At 48.9% G+C, this 13,847-nt stretch overlaps 1 protein-coding gene across 1 annotated transcript in view; it reads right to left on the bottom strand.

Annotated features, from left to right (window-relative positions):
* Nucleotides 1-13,847, bottom strand: part of F13A1 (coagulation factor XIII A chain) — a 146,580-nt gene that overhangs the window by 20,783 nt on the left and 111,950 nt on the right. The window contains exons 11-12 of the mRNA XM_040984026.1: nt 12,982-13,135; nt 5,104-5,391 (exon numbers count right to left, since the gene is read on the bottom strand). Of these exons, the coding sequence (XP_040839960.1) occupies nt 5,104-5,391; nt 12,982-13,135 (442 nt within the window). The remainder of the gene's footprint in view (nt 1-5,103; nt 5,392-12,981; nt 13,136-13,847) is intronic.

The following is a 13,847-nucleotide window of genomic DNA, read 5'->3' as shown; positions in this document are numbered from 1 at the left end:
GGGGCCACCTGGTTGACAGGTGCCTGTGCTGCTCTGTCAGCTGGCCGACCCAGCAGGCCAATGAGTGACTCATGCTCTGGTCACAGACTTCATACGCATTTAGAGAACTAACATCTTTGCTGTTCTGACCCCAGTTTTGCCAAAGGTTCATTCTTTCTGTAGGAACTATTGGAGGAAATGGCCTCCGTGGCTAACAGTTTAATTGCAGAAGGCAGTTTGTTTTTAGCCACAATGTTGAACAAAAGTCCCGTAAGAAGGATGACATGATCCCTGGGCAGCAGCAGGTACTCAAGACTCCCAGGGCTCCTAAGTGACAGCTGTTGCACAGGTGAGGATGCTCACGCCAACATCATTAGTGCAAGGGCACTCACACACCTGAGCTGCATGCAGACCAGGAGGCCATGCAGGACCTCTGCTTGAGCGTGACCGTGCAAGTGTCCTTGCTGATGCGTAGGTGCGGTGGCAGCCTCCAGTTCTCTGACTGAAGATCATTGGGTCCACATCACCATCATCTGGAGATGTCTAACCACCTGCCATGCTGGAGCTTGCCCAAGACTAATCAAATGAGTTTGGAGGTTGACTTTAAAGTGCAGCTGAGGTGGAAGAGCATCGCTCCAGCAGCCCGGGTCACCAACCCTGCCCAGTCAGCCCCACAAGAGATCCTGCTTCTCAGGTGAGCTCTGGCAGCTCCTCACAGGGTCTACAGTGCCACCATCACCTGGGAACTTATTAGCGATGACTGTTCTCAGACCCTATCTGATTCCTTGAGTCGGAGTCTGCATTTGAATGAGACCCCAGGTGACGTGTGTTCCAGTGAGGGATGCTCTGAGAGGCTTCTATGGAGAAGAGGTGGGGTTAAGACAGAGTGAAGTGGGCTTGCGATGGATTGAGTCCTGGAAATGTGGAAACCTTGGTCATTGCAGACTGGTGGAAGTTCCTGGGGGTCAACTGTCCTCCACAAAGGGATGGAGACCTTCTGGGCTGTCACCACAATGGTGGGAGGGGGTTGCTCCTGCGCTGTGTGGGCTGCTTGAATACCCTACAGTGCCCAGGACAGAACGCACAGCATGCAGAGCCAGCCTCAGTTGCCAGTGCTGCTGCTGAGTGGGAAGCCCCGCCCCGACAATGCAGGCTTGTTCGACTCCTGGGGCATCGCTTTTCCTTTGACAGCCATCTTTTCTCAGGCTGTGGCTCTGCTTGACCTCAGCTCCTGAGATCTACTCTGTCTTGATGAGATGTTCACACTGCCTTCCTTAGATCCGAGCCTGCCCTCTTCTCCTCCCGTGGCTCTCACAGTCCAGATGAATGAGGCTCTGTCTCCAGTGGAGACAGCCTCAGATGAGCAACTGTGCCCTGATTTCTGTGTCCCCAAATCTGGACAGATGGTGCAGCCACGTGGCAAATCTTATTTTGCCTCTGGCGGCTCCCTGGGATGGTAACAGCCAACATGAGCTTCCTCTGGCTGTTTCTAGCAGCCTGTGTGTGACTGCGAGGCTGCTTTAGGGCCGGTGGGCTGTGGCTGGCCATTTCTTACCCATTTCTCCATGTTGGCATCAGGACCAGCCTGCCCCCACCCTCGCTCCTTTCTTCCCAGAGGTAGAACATTCTCCAAATCGTAGCACTAAAGAAACTGGGCTGTGTTTCAAGCCCAAGAGAACAGTGCTCCTGAAATAGGACGTTATGTAAGTGCTGTGTTTTGCCACTGCACAAGAAATTGTTCTAGATAAAGTTTATTAAACGTGGCAAGAGAAGGAGGAATAGATTTTCACTCTGAGTGGTGGAGCTGGGCTGCTGCCAACATCATTTACGGTGTCTGGGGAAAGCCAGGGGAGACACAGGCTGGAGCTGCCTCAGCTCTTTTCCAAAAAGCAAAGAAAACTAAATATAGCCAAGTAGAAATGATAGCACCTTTGAAGGTACTGGGAGGCTTAAGTTATTCAAATCTCCCAAGCTGATTTGAGCCCACACATTGCCTTTCATCACCATTCTGGAAAGTATGCCTCCCATTCTACTTGCAAAACTTTCTTCACCACAGAGGCATCGAAGACTGCTTGATCAAGGTCTGGAGCGATGGTGTGACTGTCTGCAATATCTTGCAATGGATTTTCCATTTCAGCTAGCAGCTCCTTGCATGTAATTAATGCCACTCACCTGCAGGGCCCAGAAAGGAAGAGACTCCAGCTCTCTGTAGGTTATTCAGGACAAGCCCTGGGGTGGCAGGGTGGGTGGCACTGTGTCAAAGCCAGCCTGTGCTGAGGCTTGGTCAGCACTCCCCACATCAGTGACCAAGGAGGAGAATATGTCATGACAGTCCAGTGCACTTACATAAGCCCAGCACTTAACTGGAGAGAAAGGAGGCAAGTGAGAGGTAGAGTAAGGGCTGGTGTTGAAGTCCCTGTCCAGGGACTTGTGCTGGACTGCAGATACTAAGAGCATGAGTTAGGGAAGTCAGATTCATGTGGGGCCCTAACAGGCTCTCTTCCATTGCTTGGCCAGGATCTGGGTTCCCTTATTTGCTATGCCTTTTACGGCTGGCTATGACCTTAACCACCTCAACTCATTTTGGCTGTCTGAGTTTCCCAAGACAAAGGAAAATGACATCTCTGGAGAGCCCATCACTTGCAAAGCACTTTACCCACAGGACCTCATTTAGTTTCCTCCTCCACTCCCACCTGCAGACATACAGGTGAGCTCTGATGCAGGATGTGCTGGGTCTGACGAGCTCCCCCCCCCCCCCCCATGACCTGCACCAGCCTCAGCTGCAAACTCGCAACGGTGTCCTCTCCGGACTCTAGCCTACATGCCCTGTCCTCTCATTTCAGTGCAGCAGCCCTGAATCATGCCACACGTCAGCACGGTGCCTTCCAATGGTTTGCCAGCTCACTGCCAAGCAAAGCTGAAATCCTTCCTGTGCATGGCATGTACACACCACTTTCTCACTCGCTGCCCTTACTCCCCCTTGCTGCTCCTCAGACACATCAGACATGCTGTGACCCCAGGATCTTTGCATGCATTGTCTCATGGCTGGAATGCTTATCCTGCCCCTCTGTCAGGTCTCTGTTAAATGCCCCTCTATTGGAAGGATTTGCTCCAACATCACTGGTCTCCTTAAGTGGCCCCAGTCTTTCCCTTTCTCAATGACACATATAGCCCTATTATATATTCACTTGCTTGATGGCTTATTGTCTGATTCTCCCTTATAAGAGCAGAGACTTTGTGAGGGTGGGCATCGGTACATCCCCACAAAGCAGAGCTCTGCATTACAAGCACTAACCACAGAAGTGAGCCAATGATCCAGGTGTAGGCTGTGCTGTAACCTGTCTACAGAGGAGGAGTGGCGAGGGCTCTCATGGCTCAAGTGACTTCCCCAGGGATGCACAGCTCACAGGCGATGCAGTCAGACCTTACTCCCAGACAGATTTAATTACAAAGAGCAGGCTCTGTAACAGCCAATGTGTCTGTCTGTTCTGAACAGTCTCAGGGAGTGTCTCCTTTTCAAACAGAAGGAAAAAGTGTGGCACCTCTGCCTTCATAGCTGAGTTATTTCCTCTGCTGCCTTAACCTTGGGTCACCCACATGCAGACATGTCAGTCACCCCAGGGTTTCCTGCACACACGTGGTTTACCTGGGGGAGCCCGGGGGATAAGGTACACAGAGAAAGGATGGCTGCTTTATTAAAAACTTGCAAGAGCAGTTGGGCCATACCCCAACGCCAAAGTCAACCAACCAAGGACAAAGTGGCATTGCTCTTCTTGAGCCCTTTTGGGCGGCCAGGTATCTAAGTGCCTCTTCACCTCTCTCCTGACACTTGTTCTGCAAGGCACTTGGTTACAAGGTCCCCGGGCCAAATGACAAGCCTTGGTCTCCCAGTACTCTGAAAAGCCACTTTGTCTCACACCTCCTCACCCCAAGTTTTTCATGCAGCAGGTGGACGAGCTTAGATGAAGCCCTTTATGTTTATTCATTTCTGTGAGAGTTATCTCTCCTAGTCCTTAGGATAAAGATGAAAGTGCCATGGTGATCGTTCCATTTCTCACTACATTCCGGAGCTAGGAATGCTCGAATTCTTCAATTTGGGCAGGGTTCCTGGAAGTAGAATTTTTAGGAATAATTTTCCTTTTTTATGAGATTATATTTTGGAAGGGCATGTGGAGTGGGAGAGACACAGAGCCCAGAAATGCTTGAGAATCATTGAGTCGTGTGATTCGGGCATCCCGTGGGAGAGGAGGTCCATTAGTCCCCACCACCTCTCTGCTTGTTTATAAAATCATCATTTGCATCCCTGTGAAACCCCATCCCTCCTCATCACACACAAATCCTTTTCCTTTCTATTCAGTGCCAAATGACAGGCCAATGGAAATCCAATACCCAGAAATATTTGGGCCCTCTTCAACCTGCTCCATCCAACTCAGCATGCTCTGCCTGATAATCAGTTTCTTCTGGTTGACTCGCTTTGCTTGCGGTGTGGCCAACTGTCATGTCAACTGAATAGCAGTCCCTCCCCTAGGAAGTGAGATTGGGTGACATTTCCATCCTCAGTGCAAGCTGCAGCATGCCAATCCCAACCTGCTGAGTTTACAGAGGGACAAAAATGCTAGAAGGCACACCTGCATGCAGAAAGCAGAATGGCCGGAAGATGGGAGAGAGCCCCCATGAGAGATGCAGAGAGAGCAAAGCCGGGGGCAGGCCCCAGGATGGACTCTCCTGCTAGACTTCAGACAGATGAGCTTAAGGAAACAGCCCGCCTCTGTTTGTGTTACAGAGGGAAAGCAAAGGTATAAACAGGACTGCGGGAGTCCTGCTAGGATGCAGGTTCTCATTCTGGAGGGTTCGGCCTGACCTGAGAAGCTGCATTTCTGGCAAGGTCCCCAGGGGTTGATGATGCTACTGTGCATTAACTGCACTTGGAAGTAGCAGCAAGTCAGACGACCTTTACCTCCCAAGGCTCTGAGCTTGGCAAACCGTAGTGTCCACTTGTCTGCATGGACACTAAGGATCTCCCGCGAAAGGAGAGACTTTTCCTGTATGGCTAACCATCACTGAACTCTAGGGAAGCACTTGGACAGAACGCTACCGAATGTGAGAGAGCACTTGTGAACTTACAGGACCGAGGCTCCAGGACCACGCTGAAGGTCTCGTTCTTGAACACTGCTTTGGAGACACCAGTGTAGAAGACGATGTTGCCCGAGACGTAGGCTGAGATGGTGTAGTGGTTAGGACTGTTGTTCTGGAAGCTGATGGTGAGCTTGAAGTCTTTCCCCAGCACGGCATTTTCCACCTCGAAGTTCATACTCACGTCAGACTTTGATTTGATGGTGCTGTCTGTGCTGAGGGCTTTTTTGGCCCCGTACATCAGGGCAGTTTCTAAGGCCAGCCTCTCTTCCTCACGGCCTAGAAGAGAGACAGAGACCATGGCACGGGAAGCCAGCCCACCCAAGAGAAAGTCATCTTTATGAACACACTGTGTGCTACCCAAGGGCCTCTCAAAATGTTTGTGAAAACTGGGGTTCAAAGATAAGTTCAGGTGCCAAAGGCTTTGAAATCCACGCATAAGAGGGATTGAGAAAAGTCTGTAGAAATTGCATATCATGAGAAAACGATGCACAGATTTCTTTTTTTTTTTTTAATCCCAATTTCAAAGTCAGAGTTGGAGAGAGGAGATAGAGACAGGCTGACAGATCTTCCATCTGTTGGTTCCTCTTCCCAGTGCTTCAATGACGAAGGCTGGACCAGGTGAAGCCAGGACCAAGAGATGAGGAACTCTATCTGGGTCTCCCACATTAGTGGCAGGGCCCCAGCATTTGAGTCACCTTGCCCAGGGAGCTGGATTGGAAGCAGAACAAATGGGACTCGAGCCAACACACAAAAAGTTAGCCTTTTAAGAGAAGTAGCTTGTTTAGTATTTCCACAGAGATCGTATTGTAAATGAAGACAGGAGGGAAAGCGAAGGGGTAAGCTTTGAAGAAGAAAACAATCACTTCATGTTGACTTCTCTGTAATACTGGAATAGGTGTCAGTGGGGTTTTGCGGGGAGCTGGTGCCTGAAAAGCTGCAGAGCGTGAGTGGGGGACAGAGAGCAAGGAGTGAGGGGACAGTCCCCATTCTCTTCTCCATCCTTCTCGGTTGTGCGGGATAGGAAAGATGAACACAAATTGTTTGGCTTGTAAAAGCTGATCACGGGAATGGTTATGGGGTGAAAGTCACTCTGAAAGCCAGCCTGCTGCTCTTTTCTCATCACCACGCTGTTTAAGATGCTGTCTCCCTTTTTACCCAGTGGATAATTAAAGGCAATGGCAATCAAGAGGCAAATTCATGAAAAAAACGAGTATCGGCAAGTATTAACCACACACCAGGCATTGCTACACGTAACACAGGATCTATCGAATCCTCGAAGCTCCTCAAGGCACGCTCCATTGTTACCATCAGTGTCCTCGTTTGTAAACCAAGGGTGCGTATGTCCTGGAGAAGTGAGGTACGTGCGTGATAGATGGAAGCTGCTTGGCAAGGATGAAGATGTTGCTGGCAGGTGTTGCAAGTGGAAGTGTACTTGTGTGTGGGTGCGCGCACGCCTGCACGTGCATTTACAGTTTCTCTGTCAGAATCCCAGAATGTTCCAGAAACATTCAGCCTAGGGGGAGCACTGGGTGCAGTCCATACTGTAGACAGATATGACAAAAGGAAGGAGGTATGGGGAAGAGGAACTGTGACTTATTTCAGCAGAGATCATCTGACAAGCAGGTGCATGGGAAAGAGGGTATGGATGCTCATTACTTTGGATGGAGATTGAATAATGCAGGGAGGAAATCTGAGCTTCCTTCTGAGGAAGTGCTGGGTCCATCCGAACCATGCTCTGCCAGGCAGAGGCCAGCTGGCGCCGTTTGAGAAAGCGCTGGTCCAGGTAGGAGGAAAGGACTAAGTGTTCCCAGAGCCAGGCAGGGTAATTCCCTTGTCTGTACGCGTGCTCTGTGTTCTGGCATCTTGCATAATTCAGGGCCAAGGGCAACACTTCGGGGCCGCACGAGGACACAGAGGCAGCCTGTGCCTTCTGAGCTTCCTCTGCAGCGCCCAGCAGCAGCCTGTTGCGAAAGCAGCGTGAGAGTCTTCCTGGGTTGCAAGCAGCCCTCTTCCTCACTGTTCTGATCTTAGCTCCAATGTTACCCCTGCATCCCCACAACCCTTGCTTCTCCCATATCTGAGCAACATATTCCATGGCTTTCTTTCCTTTCCCTGATGTTGTATAACATTGTCTCCCTGCTGGAACATAAGCTGCACGTGAGTGGAGACAGGGTCAGTTTTATGCCCCGGCAGGCCCAGTTTCAACCTTGCCCAGAGGTGCTGAAGAAGCAGAGAGCTGTGCAGAGGCACTTCCAGCTGGAGCCAAAGCCCCCGTCTTTACAGCAATGCTTGAGAGTTTAGTTCAGGACCTTCTACATTCAAATCAGCCAAAGGGTCAGCTGGATGACGTTTCATTTGATCATTTCGTGCTAGTGGAGCTCATGCAATGTGTTTCCTTGAGGAGGCATGGGCTATGGTCCAGATGCAAGACAGATGTTGGTGTTTTCATGTAGGGGGGCATGACTAGGAGACCTTTGATCTGCCCAGGGACTGAGACTTTGTGGAAGAGGGCTTTCCCCTACTGAGAGGGAAGTCGGGGAAGCTAGTGACAGCTGGGCTTGTCAGGGGATCTGCCAGTGAGTGGTTCACCTGGCTACTGTGTGTGACACTTGTGGGTTATGGTCAAGAGGCACAGTGAGGGGGCTGGCATCTGAACACACAGCAGGCCTTGGGCATTGCCGCAGGATTGTACTGGCTGCATCAGGAAGAGACACGGGCTTGTAAGTGGAGTGTGATGTAACAGGCTCTGCGCTGTGCTTCAAGTGAGCTCATTTTGGCATCAAGGTAAGTGTCAGACTTGGAGTGGGGGTGGGGCAGGGAGTTGGGATGGTGGTGCCTTTCTAGAGAAGTAACCACAGTCTGACTAACAGGAAGGCTATGGCAGTGAGGCCAGAGCTGTTAACAGCAGTGCAGTGGAAACTGACTCTTCAGCGGCCACCCCTGGCAGTCAGGCTTGACACACCTGCTCCTGTTTGATTCTTGGAGAATGGTTGGTCATGGAGCTAGAATAGAGACTCACAGAAGGAACACCCAGCCGACTTGCTTCTTGACTAATTCTCATCCATGAGGGACGGCAAAGGAGAACCAGGTTTGTGAAAGAGGAAGAAGGGAGAGAAGGTGGAAATTGGGAGACTGTGCTTTCAGGTACTATGGAATATGTAGGTAAGTCTGGGTTGAGACCAAGACTTGCAGGTGGCAAGGCAGTGGTGGAGAAAGAGCACAGGGTCGGCTGGAATGGAGCCAGGGATTGAAGCCTGAGGTGACACACACGCTGAAGGACAGAATCATAGAATGAGATAGGTGAGGGGTGTGGCACCAGGACAAAGTTGTGCTGTAGAAATGGGAATGCTGGCTTTCAGCATAGGATGGTAGCAGGAAGCAGGGCACAGCCGGTGAGGAGAGGATGGGAAAGGAGCGTTGTGGGACACAAGCCCAAGCAGCTCTTTTAAAATGGCCGGCTGTGAAGTGGGCGCTTGGCACAGTGGTTAAGCCATGGCTTGGGATACCCGCAGTCCTGGCCCAAGTGCCTGGGTTTGAGTTCTGGCTCGGCTTTCAATTTCGGCTCACCCTGGGAAGCAGCAGGTGATGCTTTTAGGACTGGGATGCTTGCCAGCCACATGGGAAACCAGGAGTATGCCAGGCTTCGAAGTGCTTGCAGGCTTTGGGGGAGTGGGCTGGTGCATGGAGGATATTTTTGTCTCATTATTTTCCAAATAATCAAATAGGAATTTCAAATAAGAATAAAATGGATAAAAAGCCAGCAAATGATCGTGGAGGTGAGGAGGAAGACACCACAGGACATGTTGTGGAACTGGGTGTGTTGGGGAGCAATCCAACCGCTAAAATTTTACTTCCTCTTTTTTCATGCAGAAACTGCTTGAGCCTGCTTAAATGCTAACTGAAAGGAGATACAGAGGAGCGGTGAAAATACGAATGACAGAGGGAGTAATTGATGGAGGGTAGAGGGGACGAGCAGGAGACACAGTCACCGAAGGAGACATGGCGCCGTGGAGGCGTCTTCAGAATCCTAGTTCTCACAGCTTTATACTTTCCCAATGTTACATCTTGAGACAAAAACGTTTTAAAATTAATATGAAGTTCCAGTTACTTGAAGAGAAAAAAAATGATCTTTCTGCAATCTAACTAACTAAAATAGTTAATTCCTAAATCTAGTAAAAATTTTCTCTTTTGTATTCATTTCTCGTAGAGCCTACTTTCAGCATTTGTAGATCAAAGGCATTTTCTGAGAGTTCAATGTGAGAGTCGCAGCTGCCGGCCACTCATTGCTGATTCCTAGATGTCCATGGCAGACATCAGTAATCAATTATCTCTCCTAGTCTGTGCAGACATGGTCTCAGTGTGCGCCTCAAAAATAGCACTGCGTTTGATCATGTCCACAGCTAGAACTGAAAACACGCACACCACATATGGATTCAGAGGCTCCTGATCCACCTGGGTCAAACGCCAGCACGGCAGCTGGATGAGGTGTGTTTCACAATCATCGATGTGGATGTAATGGTTCTGGTGGGTCGGACCATCAGACCCGTCAGGACTCTGAGCTGTGCCTTGAAGTCTTCTGTGTGCAGAATCCGAGCATCTGTTCTAATCTGCTGGCTAAGCCAGCCTGCCCAAGGCTCTGACCCCTCTTTTGTGACCCAGTGTTTGATCTCTCCTCTGTTAGCATCTGGACCATTCCTGATGTGGTCTTCATCATTACAGCCCACGGCAGGTGCATGCACCTGCATGGTTGGGATGCCACATCTGGTCTCGGGGACAGCTCAGTTACTGCTGCTCCCACTTGCCTACGGGCTCACCCTTTGCCCATTCCTCGGCCTGAGCGGGAGTTCTTCTGGCGAAGGGGCACTCACGCAGCAGTCCCTGTGGTGCAGCCTTTTACTGGCATGACTCTCGCCCCCAGCTGCACCTGCCAATCCCTGTTGATCCTTTGCATTCTGTGTCAGCACTCTGGCATGCAGGAGGTGCTGATTCAATGTGTTGAACAAGTGGATGAATCACATTGCTCCATGGAGGGAGAGCAGTCAAACTACAGAAAATGAGCTGTTCCCACATCTCTGTCTGACACCAACGGCGCCCTGCGTTGAGCATGGGGCACGTCCAAAGGGTTCATGGAGAAAGAGAATCAGAAGTGGGTTTCTTCTGGTGCAAAAGAACTTTGGAATTCATCTACAGTTTCAAAAACAATACACACGTTCTGTGACATTTTTTGAAGGCTTCTCAGATCACTGCAGTGATATGACCAGGGTGCCAGGAGGGCCACGAGCCACTCGCTGGATCCCGAGTCTGCCCTGGGCATCCTTCTCTGAGCTCTGTAGCATCTGCCCAGCGGTGTTACGCAGCAAGGTGGTGCTTGCTACTGCCTTCCTCTGCAGTTGGAAGTGAAGGCAGGTTCCTGTGGGTCTCTAGTCCCACATGCAATTGATTAAGAATAAACTATTAAATGTATGAGTGAGTCAGTGTTGCCATTAATTCTTTTCCCTTCTTTGACTTTCCTTCTGCCCCACCCATACTGTTTTTTGCTCATTACTGCATGGGGGCACCTCAATAACTTCACTTTGAAATCAATGCAAGGTTTTTTTTCATACTACACACTTCAGTGAACTTTTGGAGATCTCTTCGAATGAATGGATTTCAAAGAAAAAGTGTTTTATGCCACAATAAACTTTCATTTCAGGTAAGGCCTAGCAATACTGGAATATGGACAGAGAGGCCAGGTAAAGGTAAATGTTTGCAGCTTTCTAACTGTGTCCAGGTTGTTCGCTGCACGTCTCTTAGGATAATTTATACTGCCAGGGAAGCTGAAACACACATCTTCAGCTTACTAGATGGACTTCAAGGTAATGACCATTTGTTCACATCACTGCACTTGGCTAGTAAAGACTCCTTAATACATCCTAGGCTTGTCTGGCGTGATCTCTCTCACACCCCACACAATACAACAAAATCACGTAATAATGAAAAAGTATAAACATGTAAATCAATACAAGAGGAGGAGACTCTAGTAACATTTTCCTTGGGGTCAATTTTTAAAATTTATTTTTGTTGGAAATGCAACTTTACAGAAAGATCTTCCATCCACTGGTTCACTCCCACAATGGTAGCAACGGCTAGAACTGGGCTGATCTGAAGCCAAGAGCCTGGTGTAGGGTGCCGAGTTCCAAGGAATCAAGTCACCCCCACTGCTTTCCCTAGGCTACAGGCAGGGAGCTGGATGGGAAGTGGAACAGCCGGGACATGAACATAAACTTTCTGAAGTACCCTCATAGCATGAGAAGGCACCACGTGTTTGTCTTGTTTTACTGTGCTTATATTGCTTTCAGTTTTCCTTTTAGGGAAAAGCCAAAAAGAAAAAAGCAATACATTGTGCAAAGAATGGTAACCAACAGAAGAGGAGAACGAGCCATTCAGAAATATCCTAAAAATCTACTTGCTCAGATGACAAAAATTCTGAATTTCTAACATTATGCATAAGCTTTGTCAATTTCGCAAGTTTTCTCTTTAGAGTGCAAATTGCTTTTGTAAATAAGGGCTGAGGAATTGTCTAAAACATTTCAAAAAAATTCTGTACTCCTTAGCATTTCAGGAATCCTGATGAATATTTAGGAGTATGTTAATTACATATCATTTTTATCCATTCACTAAAATAGATGTGTCTCCTCAGAGCCTCTAGTGGTGAAGCATTTGCAGAGTCTATTCCATGCTCATGAGCAAGACGCCTAAGGCCTCCTACCTGCTGCCCGCTGTTGTCACTGGACCTCTGCACTCAGTGGCAGGCCCTCAGCATACTGAGCTGTTCCACATCTCCCACCTCGGCCTCATCTCTGCTGCCGGAAGTCCCTGTTCAGCTTCCTTTAACTGATTCCTGCCCCTTGTCTGCCTGGACTTGATTTCCCGACTCACATGGCTGGAGTGAATGTCTCCCTTCTTTGTTTCCAAAGCCCCCTTTCCACAGTGATCTTGACACTCAATGCAAGGGGGGGGCATGAAACTGGGATGTGTTTACTGTTGCAATTCCCAGAACCAAACCCAATTGCAGGCCTGGTACACTTGGCACTGACTGGGCCTGGCTACAACGCTCCATGCCAGTCAGTGATACAAGCCACTTCTCATTATCTTACAATTGAAATTGTTCTTGAGTATCCATGGCCTGAATGAGTGACACTGCATTATTCTATTAATATTTTATTCTCAACATCATGGGGTTTCAATGGAATAATAATGGAAATAATTTGTAAGGGATTAAGTGTGACGTGGTTGCTTAAGTCTGTATTGTTGAACTACAATCGCATTACTCAGAGAGGGTTTTCTACGAAAGATTCTTGGGAGCAGTTGATATTCTACATTCTATTAAAATAGATATAAGACTTTAAATCAAGTCATTTGAGTCATGTGGAGGGGAATTCTTTTCCAAGCAAGCCAAACAAGCTAAACAATGTGCGTGAGAGATGTTTTTCACTCTGAGTGTTTGCCCTCCTGCTGTCACCACCAGTGTCGTGCCCAGAGTGGGCAACAGCGGTTAACGGACAGGGGCATTGCAGGAGGGGGCCTCTGGCCTGGCAGCTAAGACGTTCGCATCCCACACTGGAGACCCCGGGTTCTACGCTCAGCTCTGACTCACGACTCCTGCTTCCTGCCAATGCAGATCCTGAGCCACGATGACTGCAATAACAGGACTCCTGCTCCCTGAGTGGGAAACCTGGATTGATAGCCTGACTCCTGACTCCCGTCAGACCCGAGCATCCGGGCAATGAGGCAGGCTAGACAGATGAGAACTTTCAGTCTTTCTCTGTCTTTCTGCCTTTCAAATTATAACAAGAAAGTAAACTTCATCTGATCGTAGTACATTACCTTCTTGGAATTTGTAAGTGTCGGTAATATCACTGATGCCATCACCTCCTATCTGCTTGGTCACAATTAATCTTCCGATGTGTCTGGTATCCACAGCTTCGATCACGTGAGTGCCATCTTTCTTGGCTGTGATGTAAACGAGGTCACTGTTGACCTGCAAGTAGGGGCGAGAGCATAACCCATCATCAGAGGTCTTCATTCCCCGTGATGTCATCACTCAAGGATTCCTAGAATGCCGAGTTCCTTTCCCCAGTGCCACTGGATTCTTAAGCCCAAACTCACTTAAAAAGGATTTTTAAGGGAATCTATTTAGATTAGCCATCAATATTTTTAAAGACTCATTTGTTTTGAAAGACAGATTTTTACAGAGAGTGTAGAAGAGAGACAGAGAGGGCCTGGGATAGTAGCCTAGTGGCTAAAGTCCTCACCTTACATGCACCAGGATCTCATATAGGTACCAGTTCATATCCAGCTGCTCCATTTCCCTTCCAACTCCCTGCTTATGGTCTGGGAAAGCAGTGGAGGATGGCCCAAAGCCTTGGGACCCTGAACCCACGTGGGAGACTGGAAGAAGCTCCTAGCTCCTGGCTTAGAATTGGCAAACCTCTGGCCATTATGGCCACTGTGGGAGTGAATTAGTAGATGGAAGGTCTTTCCTTTTGCCTCTCCCTCTCTCTGTAAATCTGACTTTCTAATAAAAATGAATAAGTCTTAAAAAAGAGAGAGAGGGAGGGAGAGAGAAAGAGAGAGAACTTCCAGCCAATCTGAAGCCAGGAGCCAGAAGCTTCTTATAGGTTTCCCATGTGGGTTCAGGGGCCCGAGTATTTGAGTCATCTTCCACTGCTTTCCCAGCAGGGAATTGCATC

Source organism: Ochotona curzoniae, unplaced genomic scaffold, assembly GCF_017591425.1.
Source record: "Ochotona curzoniae isolate NIBS_2020 unplaced genomic scaffold, NIBS_Ocur_1.0 contig_4064, whole genome shotgun sequence".
NCBI classification, from domain to species: Eukaryota; Metazoa; Chordata; class Mammalia; order Lagomorpha; family Ochotonidae; genus Ochotona; species Ochotona curzoniae.
The sequence above is the reverse complement of the archived record's forward strand: the minus strand, read 5'-3'. Positions and strand labels throughout refer to the sequence as shown.